The sequence below is a fragment of the Antedon mediterranea genome, chromosome 3 (assembly GCF_964355755.1).
Source record: "Antedon mediterranea chromosome 3, ecAntMedi1.1, whole genome shotgun sequence".
Taxonomy (NCBI): Eukaryota; Metazoa; Echinodermata; class Crinoidea; order Comatulida; family Antedonidae; genus Antedon; species Antedon mediterranea.
The window spans coordinates 34,565,263-34,589,176 of record NC_092672.1 but is presented as its reverse complement, the minus strand read 5'-3'; the positions used below and the strand labels follow the sequence as shown (position 1 = coordinate 34,589,176).

Genomic DNA, 23,914 nt, shown 5'->3' with positions numbered 1-23,914 from the left:
TGAAATACAGTGTTGTAAACAAATTGTTCTCTTTAGTTTATAGCTTCAGTTTATCCACACTTGTTCTCAGCAAACTATTTTAAATAAATAAAGTGTATGTTTAAATTGCATGTGTTAAAGTGGTCTGTCCACAGCTGACTGGTACTCATACAATGTAGAAATTCTCTTCTTGGAAAAATAAAAGCTGTGATAGGTCTTTAAAATGTAACAGCTGTGATTTCCAAAACCTTGTTGCCTACAAATTGTAGGACTGATGGATTCTTCCAAACTCTACCATTTGAAATCTATATAATTTCATCCAAGTACGTTTTAGCCTATAAGTATAATAAGCTTGGCCTTTCTATATTTGTAAAGATTGAACATGGAAGCATCTCTTCCCTGGAAATCCAATTTCCCACACCTTGTAGCTCTCTGGTGCTGTAACTGGTTTAATAGCTCTTTGGTGCTGTAACTGGTTTCATCTCAGCTACTGTCAATGTCTTCTTCCTCTTCCAAGCATCCCTCCCCCTCCACATCCTTCAGTGTACATTTCAGTATTGACTCCTTAACTTTCTTTTGCTCTGGATCTGTTTTACACTTTAGAAGGACGGCAGAGAGTTGTTGGCGTTGATATTTGAGGAGGAATTTCTGACAAGAACGAATTGTCCCTAAATATAATGCATAAATACTGAAATGAATGTTAATGACTTCTCAATCTATAACAGATTCAAAGTGGCATATTCTGCATTGACCATAAATCTCACAAATCCACCATAAAGCTCGGTCTACACTTTCAAACTGGTTTGACAAAAAAAATGGTGTGATATTTCCAAATATGGTAGTGATATGACATCATCATGTCCATATATAAGCACATCACATTCACATTTTTTTGTCACATAAAGTTTGATATGTGAACAGAGCTTTACATTTTACAATATGGTAATTATTAGATAAATTAAATGATAACCAGACCAGTTTGATAGTGTAGGAAGGTTTAACAAATTTCAAAAACATTTTTTCTCGCCTTTGAACACGCAGAGTGAACAACTGATTTCCTACCTCCGCAATGCAATGTTGTGATTCTGCAGGGTTTATCAAGAAGTTTCTTCATGAAAGGTAAAGCAGTAGACACAAACTTGTAAGACCTTCTTCTTGAACGTACTATGAATATTCTTGTATACGGGTTCAAATATTTCACTAAAAGACATTTTTTAAATACAGTACTGGCTTAACAGTGTTTTAAAGTGGATATAAACTATGTATCATGATTATAGTATGTTTATCAGATATTCCCCTGGGTCTAAGGAATTAATACTGTGCCAGATATCCAGGACTCAGTGTATGACATTTTATCAATATTATTGTTATGCGCGATTTGAACGATTTGCGCAATTTAAAATTGCGCAAAAAAATCTTTGCGCAATTTGAAATTGCGCAAAGAATTCTTGCGCAATTAAAAATTGCGCAAGGATTTTTTTGCGCAATTTCAAATTGCGCAATCAACTTGCGCAATTTCAAATTGCGCAAGAAAATCTTTGCGCAATTTTAAATTGCGCTGCACAATTTGTAAATTGCGCAAGATAGTTCTTGCGCAATATGACACCTTTGCGCAATTTGAAAACAAACTGTAAATTTTCCCATACATGGCTAGGCTAAGCCTAGGCAGAGGAGTTTAAAATTTAGTATTTTATTATATAGGGTAAATAAGACCATTTCAATGAAGATAATGTTAATACTCACTTTTTAATATTAGTTTAAGCTAGGCCATGTAACCTAGTCAGTATCAGTAGTCCAGACCCTAGCAAGGCTAGAGTAGTATAGCCGGCCGCCCGCGCCGCGCCCGCCTGGTGGAACACCACCGCTTCGTTTTCCTTCGTCGGTTCTTCGACGGTATGCTAACTTATAACAATATTTGCACTACTAAAATAAGGAAATGCGATATTTATCTTTAATTTTGAATCATTCTTAGAAATTACTATAAAAATATGGGTGTGCATGATTTCACAATCTGTCGAAAAACCTTGCGCAATTTGCAGATTACTTGCGCAATTTAATACGTTGCTTGTGCAATTTGAAACACATGTTTCAATTCAAATTGCGCAAGGATTTTTTTTGCGCAATTTCAAATTGCGCAAATCGTTCAAATCGCGCATAACATTATCATTAAATTAAAAATTTTGGGAAGTGATTACGAGAGAGTTCCCCCAAGGGCCAAGCTGAGCATTTTTACATTTTCTGTTGTTGTTTGTAGAGGTACTGTTAATTTGTCGACTAAAATCTATTTGGAATAAATTGAATGGTTATTCAACAAATGTATATTTATTCAACGTACCATTAAAGCCAGGCATGACAGAACCGATCCCATAATCTCCATGCATAGTCACAACAGACTGCTTAATTTCATTAAGAAGATCATTTGACATAACTGCAATATTTGTACGCTGATCATCAAAGTTTATTTCACAAAGAAGATACCTTTTAAAAAATAATAAAATCACAAAATTGCTACAAAAACATGACTTAAAAGATTAAAAATAAAATATTTGTCTATTTTTCATAATAGGATCACTTCCTCTTGGTGCTGCGTGCTGTCTGCATCTCAATGTGTACCTCATCCATGTCCAGTAGTAAGTCAGAAAGGAGAGGGCCTAGCTTTAGCCAGGTCCGGTGGATGTTAATTCATCATCATCTACAACGAATTAAAGTATATTCTATTAAGACATTTAAAAATTATAGTTAGTGGGAAATACAGTGCTACCTGTTTCTTAAACGGACCATTATAACCAAAATAAACTTTCTAAACTTATCCTCGAGATGATCCAAAGTGTGCACAACATAACAACAAGTTCACCAAAAAAAACCCCATGTGTTTATAATGTGCGCCCTCTACAGCCAGAACGAGTTGGCGATTGGCGATGCTCAATTTTTGTAGGCCTAGCTAGCACATTTTGAGGAATGAAATCTTCTATAAAACATCGTAAAATAATACTAATTAAGTTATAGATATACAAGGTAACGCATTTAAGATTTTAGATGTTAAAAATATCCATTTTTCTACAGTAACACGTTGAATATGTTGATTGAGTAACCAAACGATGTTCACTCCTATCGCCGGCTGTCCACTGGACTGCCAGCAGTAAAGGAGAGGGGAGAGTGGGTGCCTTCTTGGTGGATACGAGCCTAGCTTAGCCAACTTGGGGATACGCTTGAAAAATGAATATAATAACCGGCCATAAAGTACACAGACATCTACCTATTGAAAACGTTAATTTTATTAATAATAATATTATTTTTATAGCCAATTGTAAATATAGATGGCTCGTTCAAGATCACGAAGTAGAAGCAGGTCAGCATCACGCAAGCATTCCCGATCAACATCTCGTTCTGAGCTGAAAGAAAATGTTAAAAAACAGAATTCCAGTCATAGATATAAAGAAAGAGATAACACTTCAAGAAATGAAGGTCGCAGGTCACGATCTAAAGAAAAGAAATTATCTTCTCGGTCAAGAAGCACAGACTTGAAAACCCGTTCTTCAAAATCTAGAGAAAGCAATACTAATCCTGGACCTTGGAGTGCCAGAAACAAAAAGTCACAGTCATCAGATGATGACAGACATACTGACCGAACAAAATCACTAAGGGACAAACAATCTCAAAGCAAAGATGAAGATATTAAGAACATTCTTGCCAGGATTCTTCCAAAGTCATATGCATCCGCTGTTGAAAAAATTGATTCAAAAATTGACAAAAAGGAAAAGTCTAATTCAAATAAACGAAGACATAGTTCGTCGGATAGTAATTCTTCTAGTGGGACTCGAGAATCTCGAAATACTCTTGTGAAACTAGCCACTGGGAAATCGGTACTACCAAAAGCTTACGCAGATCCTGCTACTGATGATAAGAAACTAAGTGAAAATAAAAAGGACAATAAAAAGGAAAGCAAGAAGGAAAATAAAAAGGAAGACAAAAAAGAAATTAAAAAAAACGATAAAAAAGAAGATAAAAAGGAAAATAAAAAGGACGATAAAAGGGAAGATAAAAAGGAAAATAAAAAGGATGATAAAAGAGACAATAAGAAGGAAAATAAAAAGGATGATAAAAGAGAAGATAAAGAGGACAATAAAAGGGAAGATAAAGAAAAACATGAAAGAAAGAACAAGAGAAAAAGAAGCAAGTCATCTTCAGAACCTGATTCAAAAATTCCAAAAGCGTATTCAACAAAAGTAAACGAGGACGATTCGAAAAATAAATCTGAGCGATTCACAGAAACTAACAAAGTTGATAAAAGTTCAAAATTAAGTATATCTGATATTAGAAAAAAAATTGATGAAATTAGAGCAAAGTCTCCAAATTTAAAAAGAAAAAATTCTCCAAAACATTCTTCTTCAAAACCTAAACATAATGATTTGAATTCTGATTTAAATAAAAAGAGAGAGCATAGAAGTATATCAAGGAGTCGATCGTCAGAATGTAAGAGCGATAAGGAGAAAGATAATAAAAGTAAAAGAAGCCACTCCTCTGATAAAAAAGATGGAGAGAAAGACAAATCAAAGAAACGAAAACACTCCGATTCAGATCCAAGTGATTCTAAGAAAAAGGAAACGTTAAAATCACCGAAAGATTCTGCAAAATCAAATTCTGATAAAAACAAGAAATCAAAACGATCTTCTAGTTCATCACCAGACTTGAACAAATCAAAGAAGAAAAAAAAGGAAAAAAAGAAAAAGAAATCTAAAGATAAGAAAAAGAAGAAAGATAAGAAAGAGAAAAAATCTGAAAAATCAAAATCAGACAATTCGTTAAAAAAACCAATTAACAGTACTGAGGTGGAGGGTTAGTATTAATTATTATTATTATGTTTTAATTAAGTACAGTGTTTCATGTAAACTTAGTAGCTGATGTCTGTATGTGTGTGTCTTTTGAAAGTAAATAAATGTTGTTTTAATTGAATGTAGCCTAAAGTAAACATTTTAATCCCTTTGTATTTAAAGTGTTTCATTCAAGAATTCCATCAAGCGGTACCCATCCTATTATATTTATTTTAACTATTTCAAATTTGTTTTTAGGCAATAAAGTTGAAGAAGAAGCACCTAAAAGTAAAGGTCCGATGACAAAGGAAGAATATGAAAAGAAACAGAATACAGTTCGTAGAGTGTATGACCCAGACACTGAAAGAAATAGGTAAATAATATTGTAGTTACAGCCATGCTTTCATGGATAGATCCAGGAAGCTTTGAATAGGGAGTACAGAACGGTGTCTGTTAAGCTCTGTCTACACTATCAAACTAGTTTGACAAGAAAACTGGTGGTGATACTATATGACATCATGTCCATATATAGGCACATCACATTTTTTTGTTTGATAGTGTGGACACAGCTGGGGCCAACATGGCCGTATCCATTAATTTTTGAGTGCTAGCATGATAGTAGTCTGTCAAAACTAGATATAAAAAAGGTTCATAATGTTGTTTTAGCTGTCAAAAGGGGGGAGTGCACTACCCAAGTTCTTCCCATGGTGACGGGTGTGTGAACATGTAGTAATGGATAATGTAATTGCTTTTTTTATAGATTAGTGAGAGGAGATGGTGAAATAATTGAAGAAATTGTGAGCAGAAGTAGGCATAAAGAAATCAATAAGGTACAGTAGTAAGAATATACTAAGGTGCTTAAATAGTAGTCATTTGTAGTTGGCACAGGTAGTTCAATTTAATGGTGAATTTTGTGGTTTTTAACACATTTTAGTGTCATTTTGAACCTGTTTGCATTTAGTAGTTTAGCATGATAGCAAAATCAATCAACAATTTGTTGCTTTAATTGTGTTTAATTGATTGTTTAATTTTATATTTATAATTTGCCTTTTTATATTTTTTTTTTAGCAAGCAACTAAAGGTGATGGAGCCTCATTTGCCAAATCTCTTGGAATCTACAAATAGCTGATGCCACATTTAAAGTTAACACCAGAGGGCAGCAAACACAAAAGTACTGGATGGATTGCTTTCTCTCTTAGTACATTTTTGTTACGATAGAATGTACAGTATTATGATCATTTGTGATGACTTGATCTTAAGCCCTGTCTACACTATCAAACTAGTTTGAAAAAAAAGTGTGATGTACCTAAATATGGTAGTGATTTGACATCACCATGTCCATTTATGGGCACATCACATGTTTTTGTCACATAAAGTTTCATAGTGTAGACAGAGCTTTAGTCTGGCAGAGAGTTTCTTATTCCTTCACTACACAGTAATAACATATGTAGAGATAACCAGCCAGCTAGTTTATTTATGAAATTTTACTGTCTTTCACAAAATGAATGATGTTTCTATATTACAAATTGGAATTCTTTTTCGTGAAAGTTTTTGAGACATCCCTATTAAGAGGACACTTTCCAATGTACAAAATGAGGGGCAATATATGTTTTAATACTATAACCAATCCATATTTAGCAGGGCACTCCCCTACTCATTCAGTTTAATAATCAATTGTTTATATTATTTATTTTATGTTTTATTGTCAACTTGGTAATTTACTGGATGGATTATGTGAAAGCCAACATAAAGTGGAAAATATTTGAATGCTTTTTATAATTAATCATGAGATTGTAAATGTGGTAAATTTTGAATTGTGTCTATATAAAACATGTTTTTTCATAATGTTTTATTATACGTAAATTAATGACAGGCCTATTAAATTGTGGCACTCTATTAATGAATTTGTTTTAGTTTTAGGATGTGTATATATAAAAACAATTGCTATGAAACCATATGATTTATAAAAATTATTACAGTATAATAAAAAATTAATTATAATACTGTTGATATAAATTCTTTATTTTGAAATATTTGAAATTTATTTCGAAATGAAGAACTATGTTTCATTTGTCTATGGTTTAATGTAAAATTAATTTTGGCAAAAATTTGAATCTGTTATGCATTTGAATTAACATAATTGTAATGTGTATATTATGCTTTGTCAGATTTCTTGTAACAATTTTGTAATTTTTAAAGCTTTTGAAGCTCTGTCTACACTATAAAATGTGATGTTCCCATATATGGACACGATGATGTCATATCACTACCATATATGGGCACATCACACTTTTTTGTAAAAACTAGTTTTATAGTGTAGAGTGACAGTGCTTAAAATGAATATCAAAGTTGTTTGCTTAGCTATATACGAGAGGAGCTATTGTATGTTGTTACATTTTGTATAAAATAGTACTGCACATGACCGATTATAGTCCCTAGGTCTGGGTATGAATTTTTTTGGAAGAAATTACAGAATTGGATCATAATATTCATATTGTATTCATTAATAATGGAATTAACCAAAGACTTGTGTCTGAATTTCTCCTACTGTAAATTCGTAGGTTAGGGTGGGATTATTATACTCAAACATGGGATTATACTCGGTCATAAACAATCTTGAACTTGGTTCTATGATGGAATCCAACTATCGTTCCTTTTTTTTGTTGTAAATTTTATTTTGAAAATGTGTATAGAGGTTTTATATAACTGTTTCTTTAGATACATATTTGATGTATTATAGAATAAATAAACACACAGCATTTCTGCATTGAAATCAAGTATTGTCTTTGTAAAGTTTTGTAATTAAAGTGTCAAGTGGACACTGGTCAGCGTTAGATAAACTTCTTGGACTATGATGTCATTATTTGGAGAAAAGGCCATTCGATCCTCGTGGTATTGTTGACATGTTCACGCTTGACTGCACACTACCAAAGAGCGGCCGGCCTAGAGATCAGACAACCGCCGGCGGAACTCAATAAATCATAAAGCAAACAAACGACGACGAGTCAACAATAATACGAGCTGGGATCACAGCCGTAGAGAAGCTATTGATTCAATTAGTAAGTGATTTAACTTTTTTGATTTGTTTAAATTCAATAATGTGTACATAACATAGAACAAATACTTGAAGTAGGGACTAGCTAGAGGTAGTAGGTAACCTAGAGTGGCATAGTTACTAGGCTGGTGGTAGTCATGCAGCCGGCGGGTAGGCACATTAGTGCCAATTTCACATAATATGAGAAATCACTGAATCAGGCTGGTGGTACATGTGGGAGGGGCATGTCGCTTGGCTGAATGGACCAGGCTTGGATGGAGGTAAAAATTGCACCAGGCAAGTTAGTGCCCTGATATGTTTTTTTGTTAAGGAAAACAAGTTTGATCACAGTGCATAGTGACTGCGTTCCAACTTAATTAAAGGGTTATCAAAATATATTTTGTTTATTGTGTAAATTGTATATATTATTATATTGTATGTTACAAACAATCAATCCATAATATGCAGGCATGGTGCACCACCAAGGAAAAACCATTGTCTAACAAACAATTTAGGTGTTTTTTGCTTTAAATTACATTTTTTTGAAAATAATTTTTTTTTTCGATCCAGTTTTTGGTCAAAGTGAATAATACTAATAGAATAACTGTTAGGCCTATGTGACATTAAAATGATGTTAATAACAAATTATTTTTTTAGAGGGACAACATATCTTTAATATAACAAAAAATATGTATCAAAAATGTGAATTGCTGAATCATCTTCAAGGTCAATAGATTATCCCATGGTTTAAACTCAAGTTTTATTGTGATTAATTGGAGCAAGTTCACCTTCAATAAGCATAATCTATTGTGCTTTGTGCATATTTCCAAGCTTACTATTATGATGCCAAAATATTGTAAAAACTTTTCACAAGTTTCTACACAACTTAAACATTTTTTATTTACTACAGCTATAATACAGTAGAATATCAAATTGCATTTTGATAGAAAATATTTTCCAATTCTTGTTATTTTGCCTGGGTTTCACTGAAAGAAGCATTGTCATTTAGATAAATAAAATCAGTTCATATGATAAGTTTTTGGTTGTTTGAATACCTAACCCATCCATGACTTTCTGTTTTCACATACCTCAAAAACCCTACAAATTTACCACCACAGCTAGCCGAATATTAATCTAGTCATTTCTTTTTCAAATCAAATTACAGTGTACAAATAAATATACTATTTCGCCTGACTTTATTTACTTTAGGCCTCTGGCCCCTAGTAATTAACAAAATAATAATTACAAGGGGACACTTTTGTTGTTCTGTCTACACTATCAAACTTTGTGACATAAAAAATGTGATGTGCCCATATATGGACATAATAATGTCATATCACTACCATATTTAATAGTTGGGCACATCACGTTCTACAATTAAAGTATCTACAAAAAAGCGACCAACTACAAACATTTTCAACATCAAAATTAATTATTTTAATGATTAGGTATTTTAGTAAAATTTAAATTTATTTATTCATGACCTTTTTTTAATTCTAACTGCACTTTCCCAACATATTGGATAAGAAGAGTGGATGATAGTGTTACCATGGTAATCAGTACGTGTTTTGTTTTTTTAATTGGCCTATTCATTTGAGTTCATTAGTTGAATGTTGTTGCTCAATGCTCCCTACTGCATGCTATTTTGTTTAGTTAAGTAACTGTACTTAAGTATTGATGTTATTATATCTTGCAGGTTTCAATACAATTCGTGTGAATGTGCGATAGATTAAGTTTGCTTGAGGGGAATTGATTGCCAGGTATTACTGTTTGTGTAAAGACCATCATTCTTCAGTAGAATCAGTTAGACTGCTTTGCTTGTAGTGTGGATTACTGTGTTTAATATGGGAAGCTCTTCGTCAAAGAACGGTGGGAACGGGGGTAAGTTTATAATGATTCTATTATTTTATTTTGTAGAATAATTTTTTTTTTAATGATGTAGAAGTTATAGAGGAAATATGGACACACAGATGATTATTTGTTGTCTTACATAAACATGAATTCTTAAGCTGTCTACACTATCAAACTTTATGTGACAAAAAAATGTGATGTGCCCATATATGGACATCATGATGTAATATCACTATCATATTTGGGCATATCACTACCACATCACACTTTTTTTTTTGTCAAATTAATTGGATAGTGTAGATAGAGCTTAATGTAGTACAGTATATTAATACTTATTATATGAATTTTTAAATACCGTGTTCTTTTTAATCTTTCTTAATCAGCATCTAATGAAGGCACTGTCAGCAAAAATGGTATGTACAATATGCAGTAGGCCTACTATAGCTAATTTTGATAATATTTATATTATAACTAATTAGTTAACATAAGTTAAAACAAGCTGTACTGGTCATCTTGTACCTCTCTTGTTTTTACTTTCAATTTTTATAATAATGAAAAATGAATGTGTTTATTTATATTGTATAAACTTTCTGTATGAATATGTCATATCAAAAATAAATAAATATCTTAGGGACTACAAAGACAAGCCACTTTGGCGTCTGTGTGTCTTGACCATAAACAATGTCTGTTGATGTTGAATAAATGTTGTTATTACTAAAAAACAAATATGTGTGCTGTTAGAACAGTGCAAGTATATTCTGTTGATATTTAAAATTGTTTGTTTAATAACAATATGAATCCATGAAGAATACGTTGTACATAATATTGCATAAAATGTACATATCACTACCATATTTAAAAACATCACTACAGTACCATATTTGGACATATCACACTAGTTTGGTAGTGTAGAAAGAGCTTTATTAATTATTATTTTGAGGATATCATCAAACAGCTAGTAAAATAGCCTATATTTTAAAGTTGTTACTACGGCCTTAATTTATATATTTAATTTAATATTAACATTTTTTTGTGAATTTTTTTTTTATATACAGTATCTGCTAAAAGTTCCAAAAAAGGAAGTGCATCTAACGGTAGCAGTGTTGACAACAAGAAGCAAGTGTCTGTGACACATGTAAAAGTATGCAAAGTAGATGACCTCAAAGATGGAGAGTAAGTATCTATATGGCGCTCAAATTAAGGGTAGCAATAGGGGTTCACATACATAGAGGTTCCCCTGAATAGGGGTATCTCAACTAGTGTAAGATATTGTATTGTAAATTATTTGTTAAAATAGTACTGTATTAAACAATTAACATTTCTGTAAAACAATGTGCAATACAAGTATTGAATGGGTTTTCCCTGATTATGGGTTTTTCCTGAATATAGGTTTTTCCTGAATGTGGGTTTTCCCTGAATGTGGGTTTTTCCTGAATAAGGGTTTTCCCTGATCAATGGTGTCCTCTACATAAGTTCCCCTGAATAGTGGTGTTCTAAACATAGAGTTTTCCCTGAATAGGTGTTTTCCATAAATAAGGGTTTTTACCTGAATATGGATTTTCCCAGAATATTGGTTTTCCCTGAATATAGGAGGTGTTGTTCTTTATATGGAGTGGAGCTGTGGCTTGGTGGTTATGATGCTTGGCTACCAATCTAAGGGTCCTGGGTTGAAGTCCTGTCATATGTCAGGGTTTTTTTCTCATGACAATTTACAACTCCACTCCCAAAGACTTAATAATAAGTCTTTGTCTATGTAGAGCATCTTGTGTATATGTGTGTCTTATATGTTCTAGTGCAGTATATGGAGAGCCATCTCGATAGTGCTTTGCACTCAGGGTGCTGCACCGCTGTGTTGTCATGTATGTGTGCCTGAAAATTGAATAAAATTTTTAAAAAATAAATAAAATATAATCTTGAATGCGTTCTTATTGTAGGATGAAAGAGGTTGAAGTGAGTTCTGGGAAGGCACTGCTTATCCGTGAACACGGCGAATTCAGCGCAATTGGCCACAAATGTTCCCATTATGGTGCTCCACTTATTAAAGGTAAATATTCAAATTTACAAATATACAAATTTAAATCATATACACCTACACCTGTGGTTATTTAAAGTATTTTTGTTTTTTATAAAATCAATAGATGATATAGCTCTATCATTGCATTTCTTTGCATATATTAAATTTTCTATAATAAACAAAAGACGATATTCTAAAATATGTATAACTAGGAATAGTATTTTACAGTACAATACTTTACACAAGCAAAAATCCCATTACGTGTGAAATTGTTCATTTTTGTTTTATTTTTTGAACAATTGAAATGTAATCTCCTATGCATTAAAATTTATTAATACAGTATTAACATTGTAAAAACAAGTGAAATATATAATGGCTCACTGTGTGGAGATTTGTAATTTAAAAAAAAAATTAACCCAATTTTATATTGCAAGTAATTAATAATATCTATTTTTTGAACTAATCAATAATTTCTTTAAACTGAATTTGTCTAAAAATAACTTTCCATGAATATGAAAACAAATATTGTTTGAATAATCGTAGCAATAGCAACCAAGATTTCATAATTTATACCATAAAGAAAATTTAAGCAATGCATTTATTATTTATACTGGTGGTATGATGCATAATAATTCGGTTCTTACATGGTTACCACCTGCACATCTATAATAATATTATAATATATGATTTTTGAAACATGGTAAATATGAGAAAATCAATCATACATGCAATTTTTTTACTTCTGCATTCTGCAGTAGGTTGTTAAAAATTGTTCTTCACCTTTTTTAATATTATATATGATGATGATGATGATAATGAATCGTTTTTTACACTAGGCATTAATTAAGGTATTACAGTGTTGTTTACTGTAGGTAAATATACAGTTGTTTGTATTCAATCAATCTGTATGAAGAGCCTATTGTTGCAATCAGTTTAATATACCAGACTATATCAATCATTGTCTTCACACACCTATCATAATTTCTTACACAACGGCTGTATTTGTTACTTTTGGTTTCCTCTCAGAACTTAAAGATGTCCCCAAAAACAGGACAAATTAAGATTAATAAAATCAGACTTTAAATAGACCGACCATTTTGCAGTTATTTCACTTATAAAAACACAAAAGAAACATTTAATTTCAACCAAAAACCATTGTTTTTTTTGCTTTAAATTACATTTTTTTTCAGGTAAATAATTTTTTTTATTGTCCCTTGAAACACAAAAAAATGAAAAAAAAATGTTCTAAATTTAAATTGGCCATATCAAAGTAATATTAAAGTTATTCACTTTGTCAAAAATTCGAGCCAAAAACAACAAGTTTACGTAATTAACAGGTAAATTAATTTGATTACATTTCGTCTGGAAAATCGTCACGAGCGAAAGTAAACAAAGATCGTGTTCGTACGGTGGTTAAAATAAGCGCTTAATTTCACCCATGCCTCGGGTTATAAATTGAGCGTTGTTCGTACTTGAAATATTTAACCGCTTATTTGCTTAATCGACGAATCACAAACCGGAAATTACGTTTTAAGGTCAGTTGTCTTTACAACCTACGACCCCATTTTCGCACGCTAGTTTCGTGTTGTATATTTTTTACTCGCGATCTTTCTTTACAATAACAATTACTTGCTACCTTTTACACTGCTTATCCTTGCGACAAACCTTATGCCTCTTAACGCCGATAATCCTGCCGAAATATGCCTTCTCCTGACGACCATTATTTTACTCCTTGACGAAGAATTTGAGCCCAATGTTACATGAAACACCACCGACCAGCTAGGCCTACTAAGCGGTCTACACCAACAAGGACAGCACTAGCTGACGATCGCTCTCGAAGCGTGTATGGAAGAGCTTCGTAGGAGAAATGACGGGCCTAGGCAGCAAACGTTTGTCAAAATTTGACACATTGCCTCTATCTGAGATTTATTATCCTCGAAGGCCGAGTATAATTGGATTATCGCTGAAATAACCTGCAAATTTGGTGAACATTTTACCTCGAATTTTTTGTAGCCTGAGGCAAAAGTTAATTGGATCACGCGAACGGAAATCGGGAATAAGCTGGTATTTTCAACCCCTACGAACAGGCCCAGAGATTTCAAACCATTAGTATGCATTATGCATGATGCTAATTAGGATTGTTTACAACTCGTCGCAGTTGAGAAGGTGTTTTTACACAGATTCGACTAATTTTTGGTGAAAGTTAATAACTATAATGATACTTCAAAATGACCCACTTTTTTTCGAAATATTTAAAAAAAATATTTTTTTGGGATTTGTCAAAGGGACAATACATCTTTAATATTCTATTATGTGATATTGTAAAATGGCATATATTAAAAAAAAGTGAAAAAAATCTTCAATTTTTTTTACAATTTATTTTAATCTACAGGGGTTTTAAGTAATGGTCATGTGCGTTGCCCATGGCACGGCGCTTGTTTTAACAGTAAAACAGGCGATATTGAGGAGTCACCTGGACTTGATAGCGTTCCTAAATTTGATGTCAAAGTTGAAGGAGATGATGTCATTGTGACATGTAATAATAAAGTAAGATAGTGATGACATAATATCTTAATTTTGTTATTATTTTTTTTTTTTAGTAACTCTCATAAGATATGTCTTATATTAAAGAACTTGTTTCCTAATATTATCTCTCACTTTTATTGATGTTAATATCAACTGTTGTTTGAACAATTCTCTTAAACGTTATAAAATTGTTAATTAAAACTCATACTCAATTACTACTTAAATATATTTTTCTCCTGATATTAACAGATTGAATTTTTTTTTTTTATGATTTTGATTTTTAGATTAACAAAAAAGAAAATTCTCTCTTAATTACTCAATTACTAGCTGCTAATTATTAGAAAAATAGGTTTTGTGTCAACAATGTAGTCATTTGATTTTATCACTCTAGGAATCACATAAACGGATCAAAGAGATGACTTGCCAGTCTCCTGATGAGGACAAGAAAATATTAATAATAGGAGGAGGTACGTATTTATCCTAGTCTGTGCCCAAATATGGTAGTGATATGACATCATGTCCACATTTTGTCACATGAAGTTTGATAGTGTAGACAGAGATTTGGTGCAAAAACATTAGCACAAAGTCAACAACATTTTTGTTTTTTTCTAGGAGCTGCTGCTACTACTTGTGCAGAGACTTTGAGGCAGGAAGGGTTCAAAGGTCAATTAGTGATGGCGACTAAAGAAGGACATGTACCATACGACAGACCTAAGTTGAGCAAGGTGCGATGCTATTTTAAGATTTTATAGTGAAGAGTAAACCATAAAAAAAAAAATACAAACTTCTTCTAACATTTAGGAGCAAACTTCATTGAAGGCTACTGTAACACTCTGACCATCAGGTCAACAACCCTTTTTCACTATTTCTCCCTACTCCATCTATTAACATTCCTAGTGGTTTCTTCCTATCCCTAGGTACTCTTTATTCACTCTCCTATAACCCACATCCTTAATCAATTACTGTTTCCTCATCATCATGGAATGTTCCCTTTACTAAATAGTCCCCTCCCAGTACATGCATATTAATTAGGACCGTTCCTTAAAATATGGATGCACTGGTAAGAGGAGAAAAAGAGAAGGAAAAGAGCTTGGTAGAATAAAACATTTATAATGGAGAGAAGAAAAGGTATGTAATATAGCCAGAATAGACTGTATTACATTGCATATTTAAATAAAGCTGTATCTGACCATAAACCATATTTGCTGTTGGTACATTTTGTGACTGTGTGAAATCCTGCCGCTGAGACTATATGGTATAGTAACGGATACACTAAAATTACACCGTTACAACTGGTTCCCACACCAATTTGGACCCACAGAAGCCAATAAAACAAAAAGAAAAAAGAAGAAAAAAAAAACAAGAAGATGGATCAGATTTGGAATTTGTGGAGCAGCAGATGCTGATGGATGAATGAACACAGACAAAGAAGAGCAAAAGAAGAAGAAAAGAAGATTATTGGATGAAACAATTGCAGGACCAACCCCAGAAATAGAAAACGGAAGACAGAAGAAAAAAACACCGAGGCAAAGAGACGAAGAACGAAGACCGAAAAGAAGATGATTTTTTACTATTGATCATTAACTGTTTTTGCGACCTTTTGTTTAACTTTTTTTTGACATTTTTTATTTTGAACGCTTTATACGAACTTTGATACGTATAAAATTTGTTTAATACTTTTGAGTCGCAGATGGAACTTTTTATAAACATTTTGTTTGTGGATGGCTTGGCTGATTTATTTTTAAACATTATTTTGGATAGCCCACAGTATATTCAACTTGATTTGAACACAATATTAACGAAGTGGTAAGTGATCCATCATTTCTAGTTCTTTTCTATAACCTCCTCTTTCTTCGGGTGATATAATATAGGTATAGATATAATAATATTGTAACATGTTTTTACGTTCGGGAAATACGGCTGTTAATACCCCAATTTCTACACACAGTCTGATACCTGGTACAGATACCAGCCCGATTACCCCATCATCCCCCTCGATAACCCTTCCGTCCCCGTTACATAGAAGTCACGCCTCTTCTCAAAATTCTCACACCGTTCCATATAAAGTTGATTTACCCCCTTTTTTCCTGGGTAATGGCACCGAAGATTTTTCGGTATGGTGCCGGCGCCTTGAGGTAGCTCTCGATGCAGCAAATCCTGCAACGACCCCAGCCGAAAAGGCTCGTATTTTACCTTCACGTTTATCGGGAGCTGCATTCACATTTTGGGATAATTTGCCCCACAGAATCAAAACTAACTTTCAATTAGCGCAAGCTGAATTAATTAAAACCTTTGACCAAGATTCACTAAAACACCTGGCATTCCGATCATCTCTCACGTCCCGACCAAGACGAATTGGGGAGTCTTTACAAGTTTATGCCGCCGACATTGCTCGGTTGGTACGCGAGGTCTTCCCGACTTATGGTCAGGTTGCGCAAGATGGCGAAATCTTCAGACGTTTCATTGCTGGTTTGGATACAGAGTTGCGTCAAAAATGCCATGAGCATGGTGTAACAAACATTACACAAGCCTTGCGCGTGGCCCAAAATATAGAATATTCAAAAGAGGCCACTCAATTTTATGGTCCATCATCACAATCCCCAGCCCCTGTTCATATGGTTCAGACAGACGACCTTCGTCAAGAGGTCATGGCTCTAAAAGATGCTGTCAATAAATTATTAACTATAGATATAGATAGACCTAGTAGAAGTAGATTTCCCGAATATGCAAACAGACCCCGCTGGCACGACCGACGCAGCCCAAGTCCGTATCATCATCGCCGTGATTATAATCGTAGATCTCATGATCGTCGTAGTAGTCCAAGCCCCTACCGTTATGACCAACGGAATACCAGGTCATACAGCCCTGGTCCACCACACTACTACAATAATAGATCTCAATCACCCCGATATCATAATTCCAATCGCTCCCAATCTCCTCACTACCGTACTCCTCGGCGATCTGGAAGCCCTTACCCACGACATAATCGTGAAAATTCCCCTCATAATCGTTCAGGTAGTAATAGCCCTCATACTAATAGGCGTGTCTCCTTCTCAAATCAACCGGAAAACTAGGAAGAGCTGGGAAGAAGGAGCAATTCTCAGCTCAGAATGTTATTACCCATTCTTATATTGATCATCAGAGGCTCCAAGTTCGATTAAACAATAAATCCGAAATTCCCATTTTTGTATCCAACCAGATTGTTAATGCTTTAATAGATACAGGTGCTCAGGTCTCAATAGTAAATTATAATTTCTTCCTAACTCATCTTCATGCTGAGCATACCCTTACTCGTACTAGTAATAGTAGGTATTTAACACGGTCAGTAAATGGTTCTCCTTTAGATATTGTAGGAACGGTTGAAATTCCATTTTTCATTAATAATGTTGCTTATACCCAATTATTTTTGGTAGCTAAGAATGTTGTTAGGTCTTTCATTATAGGTCTCGATTTTCTAGACAAATATTCAGTCAAAATTGATTTCTGTAATAAATTATTTTCTATTATTCAACCAACAGCAGGTACCAATTGCGATAATTCTCCATTAGAGTTTATTTGCACAAATGCATTTGTAGATGATGTTGATCATACTGTTTCTCAAGAACCTAATATTCATAAGGCCCCTCATACAACAATTAATCCATGTGTATTACCTAGTGATTTAACCAAGGACCAGTCGACTGCTGTAGGCCATTTATTTAATCAATTTCCCGATATTTTCAGTAAGGATAAAACCGATTTTGGCCACACCGACATAATATCCCATTCTATTGATACAGATAATGTTAAACCAATTCGACAGAAAGCATATCGTACTTCACCAAAAATTAGGGACGAAATTAATTCTCAAATTCAAGACCTTTTGAAAAAAGGCGTTATTGAACCTAGCAATAGTCCTTGGTGCTCCCCTGTCGTAATGGTAAAGAAAAAAGATAAGTCTTACCGTTTTTGTGTAGACTATCGAAAACTCAATACCCACACTATTAAAGACTGCCACCCCCTCCCCAGAATTGAGGATATGCTAGACGCCCTAGCAGGGAACAAATATTTTACTACGCTTGATTTTGTTTCTTAAATTTAATTAGCATACAGTTTTAATTTCAGCATTTACTTAATTACTTAATTTCTTTTATATTACAATTATCTTTTATTTTAAATATACGAAGTGGGACACTTCTTTGGTAGAGAGGGAATAATGTAACACTCTGACCATCAGGTCAACAACCCTTTTTCACTATTTCTCCCTACTCCATCTATTAACATTCCTAGTGGTTTCTTCCTATCCCTAGGTACTCTTTATTCACTCTCCTATAACCCACATCCTTAATCAATTACTGTTTCCTCATCATCATGGAATGTTCCCTTTACTAAATAGTCCCCTCCCAGTACATGCATATTAATTAGGACCGTTCCTTAAAATATGGATGCACTGGTAAGAGGAGAAAAAGAGAAGGAAAAGAGCTTGGTAGAATAAAACATTTATAATGGAGAGAAGAAAAGGTATGTAATATAGCCAGAATAGACTGTATTACATTGCATATTTAAATAAAGCTGTATCTGACCATAAACCATATTTGCTGTTGGTACATTTTGTGACTGTGTGAAATCCTGCCGCTGAGACTATATGGTATAGTAACGGATACACTAAAATTACACCGTTACACTACTACTCCACTGGCTATAGTTTTGTTATGTATACAGTGTGTGATGCATAAACAGTTAAATAATCTAAAGCTCTGTCTCCACTATCAAACCTTATGTGACAACAAAATGTGATGTGCCCATATGGACATGTCATATCATATTTGGGCACATCAATTTTTTTTGTCCAATTAATTTCACAATCCTGTTATTTAATCATCGCTGTTAGATAATAAACTCCAATAATAATGTACTTTTAAAATCTTGCAGGCCCTTGATGCCACTGCAGATTCTCTTGCTCTTAGAAAGGCTGACTTCTTTAGTGTTTATGACATTGATGTCAAGACCAGCATGGAAGCTGTATCAGTTGATACAATGCTGAATTCTGTCAAATTCCAAAATGGAGAATCGTTAGTCTATGACACGCTTGTTGTTGCAACTGGTGGCAAGTAAGTACATCATGATTAAAATTTGTGTGGAGGTCGGATGGAATGCTCTTCTACCACTTCACTCCAAACTTACACCCATCCTCCAACTTTCTCTTTCCTTGCTCTCAAAACCAAATATAAGCCTGACCTACATATGACAATATCCAATATTGTAGTGATATGACATAATCATGTCCATGGGCACATCACATTGTTTTTGTCACATAAATTTTGATAGTGTAGAGAGAGCATAAGAAAAATATCTTTTGTTTTAACATAACTACTGACAGAGTATTTTATCTATTCAAACCACATGATGATGACTTACACATGGTAAACTATTTTTAGACCACGAAAGCTTACAATTCCTGGAGCTGACCTGGAAAATGTCTGTTTACTGAGAACTCCAGAAGATGGTAACCATATTGTAGCTAATGCTAAAGGCAAGAATGTAGTAATAATTGGAGCCTCATTTATAGGTAAGTTCACATTTCACAACTTCCTTAACACTACAGTCTCATTTGCAGCCAAATAGAGTGGAGTTGTGGCTTGGTGGTTATAATGCTTGGCTACCAATCCAAGGGTCCTGGGTTCAAGGGTCCTGGGTTCAAGTCCTGTCATGTCAGGATTTTTTCTAATGACAAACTCCACTCCCAAAGACTTGTAATAAGACTTTGTTTATGTAGAGCATCTTGTGTATATGTGTGTATTGTGAACGAACAGGACTGCCACCTTTGAGAAGGATAGTGAATGAATTTGCTTATGGCTATCCTTGACAATTTACCTAAATATATAAACAAACCAAATTTGAACATTGCATTTTAATATAATGTCACTCACACAAAACTGTCTATGTCACCTCACTAAAGTTATTACTTAAATTTATTTAGGGGTGGAAGTTGCAGCCTATTTGGCCAACAAGGCAAGCAGTGTCACCATTGTTGGACGGTCAACTGTACCGTATGAAGCAAGTCTAGGTAAAGACATTGGTGGCGCTCTTCAAAAGGTAAGTATCTGCAATTTTACCCTCTCCCCATTATAATATTATATATTTCAGAAAATATTTATTTATGCATTTATATTTTAACATATCTTTAGATAACAGTAAACAATACAATATTCACTTACTAATTCCAGGGTGGATTCATACCACAATACCATAAATTTAATGACTATATATGCATATGTATCATTTTGAATGAGAACTATCAATTTAGGTACAGTATAATCGGTGTATAAAAAATATTTTTAAATTGTATTACTATTTTTTTAGCTTTGTGAAGAAAAGAATGTCAAATTTATAATGAACAATGGAGTGACCGAGCTGAAAGGAGAAGAGGGAAAATTAAGAGAAGCCGTGTTGAAAGACGGACAAACGATTGCTGCCGATGTGTGTGTTGTTGGCATTGGTGTGACGCCATCAACGGAGTTCTTGAAAGATAGCGGTGTTGTAATGAATGACAGGGGAGCTGTCATAGTAGACAAGGTAAAGAAATAAGCAATTCTTAATTCTTAATGACAAATTTGATAATAGATGACAAATTTCGTTTTTGTAAAAGCACAAGTTAACGGAGTACTTACTCGAACGTTTCGATCTCTATCAGAGATCCTTCTCAACTGACTGCGGAGTGTTAATGCAGCTTGGTCATTCTTGACGTCATCTGTTGATGACGTTGTACGCCTCCGGTTGTAGGTTGGAGGTTGTGCGGGGCTCGGCCAGGTGATGTGTCTATCAAATCATTGTACAAATGCGAGAGTTCGTGGGCTCCAGTGTCCCGGTTCATGGTCTTCTCTTTATTTCTCCTTATATGTAATGATTCTCTAATCTGTCTGTCTTTGCGTTTAGGCTCTTTGGTTAAGATGGTAGCCTCCCAGTTCGGTACATGATTGTGTTTTATGACATGTTCTGTAATGGCAGATTTGTGTATGATCGAAGATGTGGATGTTCTGGAGGCCCTAGTCATTACTCCCCCCGTGTTTGTTGTAACATCTTTTTTGTGATCATTAATTCGTGTTTGTAATGCCCTCCCTGTTTCCCCAACGTCATCAACAGATGACGTCAAGAATGACCAAGCTGCATTAACACTCCGCAGTCAGTTGAGAAGGATCTCTGATAGAGATCGAAACGTTCGAGTAAGTACTCCGTTAACTTGTGCTTTTACAAAAACGAAATTTGTCATCTATACAAAATCGAAGCTAAATGAAATTCTTTCAAAATTTGATAATGTACAGAACAGGTACATCAAAGTAACCAAACCAGAGAAGTTTTTACACTTTTCTTTTTATATTAAAAATTCTTTATCTTTATTTAAATCCAAATTAAGAATTGTTTGTAATTGGTTCTTGTGGACCTTGTCATGTTCTTTTGTCTTGTTTTGTATCTACTCCCCGCTGTAGATTTGCCAATTGAAATCAAATAAAACATTTTTAAATAAAATAAAATACACTAGTTTAACAAAGAAAGAAATAGATAGTAGGAATTTATAAATTATCTTAAAAAGTGGTAACAATAGTCTGCTACAGTATATTGGTAGAGAATAGAACAGGACAAAATCATTACCACATGAATTGGCACGTGTGCAGTCAAAGTTTATGTGAAAAAAATAAGTGTGATGTGATATACCCAAATATGGTATTGATATGATATCATCATGTCTATATATGGGCACATCACATTTTTTGTCACATAAAGTTTGATAGTGTAGAAAAAGCTTTATATAATTTCATACCTGTATCATTTTTTACAGACTATGAAAACTAATAAGGATAATATATATGCTGCTGGAGATATAGTGGAGTTCCCATTGAGCATTGCTGATGATGCAAAGGTATCAATAGGACACTGGCAGATGGCACATGCACATGGTGAGTTGTAAACACTCTGTCTACAACCTCTCAGCTGAGGAACAGCAACCATCTAAGCTTCTTACAGCAGCAGGCTTCAATGTCTATATATTACCTATCTGAATCAAGTTGAATATTTCTATTAAATAAGTATTTCACTAAAGTCAATAAATAAATAATCAATATTTAAAGGATGTAACTTATATATGAGAATTTATATTTCCCTAATAGCCTAAAGCTTGGTTCCCACTGGGATGCAACCAACGCAAGGACATGAGCTGCAACGCAAGCGAATTGACCAATCACAAGCGACAGTTGGAAAAATATATGGCTTTTGATTGGTCAATTCGCTTACCTTATGGCTTATGTTCCTGTGTTGCGTCCTAGTGGAAACCATTCTTAAGTGGTGCTGAATATAGCCACATGTCATAAGGCAGTTTTAAAATACAGATGTAGCTTAAGCTCTTGAGATTTAGTTTGTCTTGCTACATGAACATCAATGCATTTTTTCAAAGAAGATGTACAAAAACACAAACTGACATTTATAACTATCTTCTTGTTTTTCTCTCAGGTCGTACAGCAGCATTAAATGTCTTAGACCAGGAGACAGAAGTGAAGAGCGTACCTTATTTCTGGACGCAAATTTTTGGGAAAAGTGTACGATTTGCAGGGTACAGTAATGGCATGGATGATGTTATTATTGATGGTAGCTTAGAAGAACTGAAATTTGTTGCTTATTATACAAAGTAAGATTAATTTCATAATTATCAATTTTTGTGTTGGCTGTGTGTTTTATCTTAAGGTATCAAGAACCACTCTAGAAAACATATATAAAAACGTTAAATCTTTAGAATTTATTTAAAATGAAATTTTTTTTTAAAGGGGTGATCGTGTAGTCGCAGCTGCCAGCATGAACTCTGACCCTGTTGTGTCGCAATTCGCAGAGTTTCTTCTGAGTGACCAGGATGTTCTTAAATCAGAATTGCAGTCAGATCCCTCGTGTTGGAAGAGCAAGCTATAAACCAACTGTGGACTATAAATTTCTATACATATATTCAAGATATAATCAATAAATGCCACATGGATTTTAGCTTTTCCAACTGCAGTGAAGAAAAAAGTGTGTGTAAAACCTTTTTTAGGCTGATCTGAAATAATACATTTTTACCTAGTTTTTAAGATAGAAACAGAAAAAATTCTTTTTGATGACTAAATTTTTTCATCAGAAAAAAGTGCTATCACAAATGGTTATATTTTATAAAAACAATAATTTGTTTTGAAAATGATTAAAGATTAATTAATATGATTATATCACATATATTCCTTATATAGATACCAGTATGGTAGGTTTTTTTTAAAGATAATAATGTAAATAATTGTATTATTGCTAATTTTATAATATATTAATTAGCAAACAGAATATATATCATTTCAAAAAAATATATAATGTACCACATTCGATGATACAATATCATGCTGGGCAGGTCCCCCCATGTTTTAAATTATTCCAGAAGTAATTCTGTTATTTAAATGTATTGCTACCCAGCACTGAGCACTCGACAGCGCAATATCAGACTAAAATTCTTCCATCCAGCTTTACTTCATTGTCTTTCAGATATCAAATAACTGTACTGGGCTTAGTTTGTGCTATCCACCTACAGCATCACTTGTTGTTTTATTAGCATAATTGGTGTACCGTTTGTAGAACAATTAGCTTTTTTTGTTGAAGCAGATACAATAAGAAATAGTTTAGTTTTAAATAATTTAATCATGTATGGTATAAAGGGTT

General features: G+C 33.6%; 3 protein-coding genes across 3 annotated transcripts; 2 read left to right on the top strand and 1 right to left on the bottom strand.

Annotated features, from left to right (window-relative positions):
* Positions 1-18: 18 nt before the first annotated feature.
* Positions 19-2,812, bottom strand: LOC140045343 (ribonuclease P/MRP protein subunit POP5-like). The gene is made up of 4 exons (XM_072090199.1): positions 2,741-2,812; positions 2,315-2,457; positions 1,042-1,179; positions 19-647 (listed from the first exon to the last, which is right to left on the bottom strand). Exons 1-4 carry the CDS (start codon positions 2,758-2,760, stop codon positions 463-465), a joined length of 486 nt encoding a protein of 161 aa, XP_071946300.1. The 5' UTR covers positions 2,761-2,812; the 3' UTR covers positions 19-462.
* Positions 2,813-2,887: 75 nt separating this feature from the next.
* On the top strand, positions 2,888-7,548 carry LOC140045341 (uncharacterized). Its single transcript, XM_072090195.1, has 5 exons — positions 2,888-2,994; positions 3,281-4,815; positions 5,049-5,163; positions 5,551-5,620; positions 5,859-7,548. Exons 2-5 carry the CDS (start codon positions 3,297-3,299, stop codon positions 5,913-5,915), a joined length of 1,761 nt encoding a protein of 586 aa, XP_071946296.1. The 5' UTR covers positions 2,888-2,994; positions 3,281-3,296; the 3' UTR covers positions 5,916-7,548.
* A 239-nt stretch (positions 7,549-7,787) lies between these two features.
* On the top strand, positions 7,788-23,913 carry LOC140045337 (apoptosis-inducing factor 3-like). The gene is made up of 15 exons (XM_072090192.1): positions 7,788-7,849; positions 9,521-9,705; positions 10,059-10,088; positions 10,731-10,848; positions 11,610-11,719; positions 14,082-14,236; positions 14,607-14,682; positions 14,828-14,940; positions 19,127-19,305; positions 19,633-19,763; positions 20,175-20,290; positions 20,558-20,770; positions 22,032-22,149; positions 22,700-22,874; positions 23,011-23,913. Exons 2-15 carry the CDS (start codon positions 9,669-9,671, stop codon positions 23,147-23,149), a joined length of 1,710 nt encoding a protein of 569 aa, XP_071946293.1. The 5' UTR covers positions 7,788-7,849; positions 9,521-9,668; the 3' UTR covers positions 23,150-23,913.
* The last annotated feature ends 1 nt before the right edge of the window (position 23,914 follows it).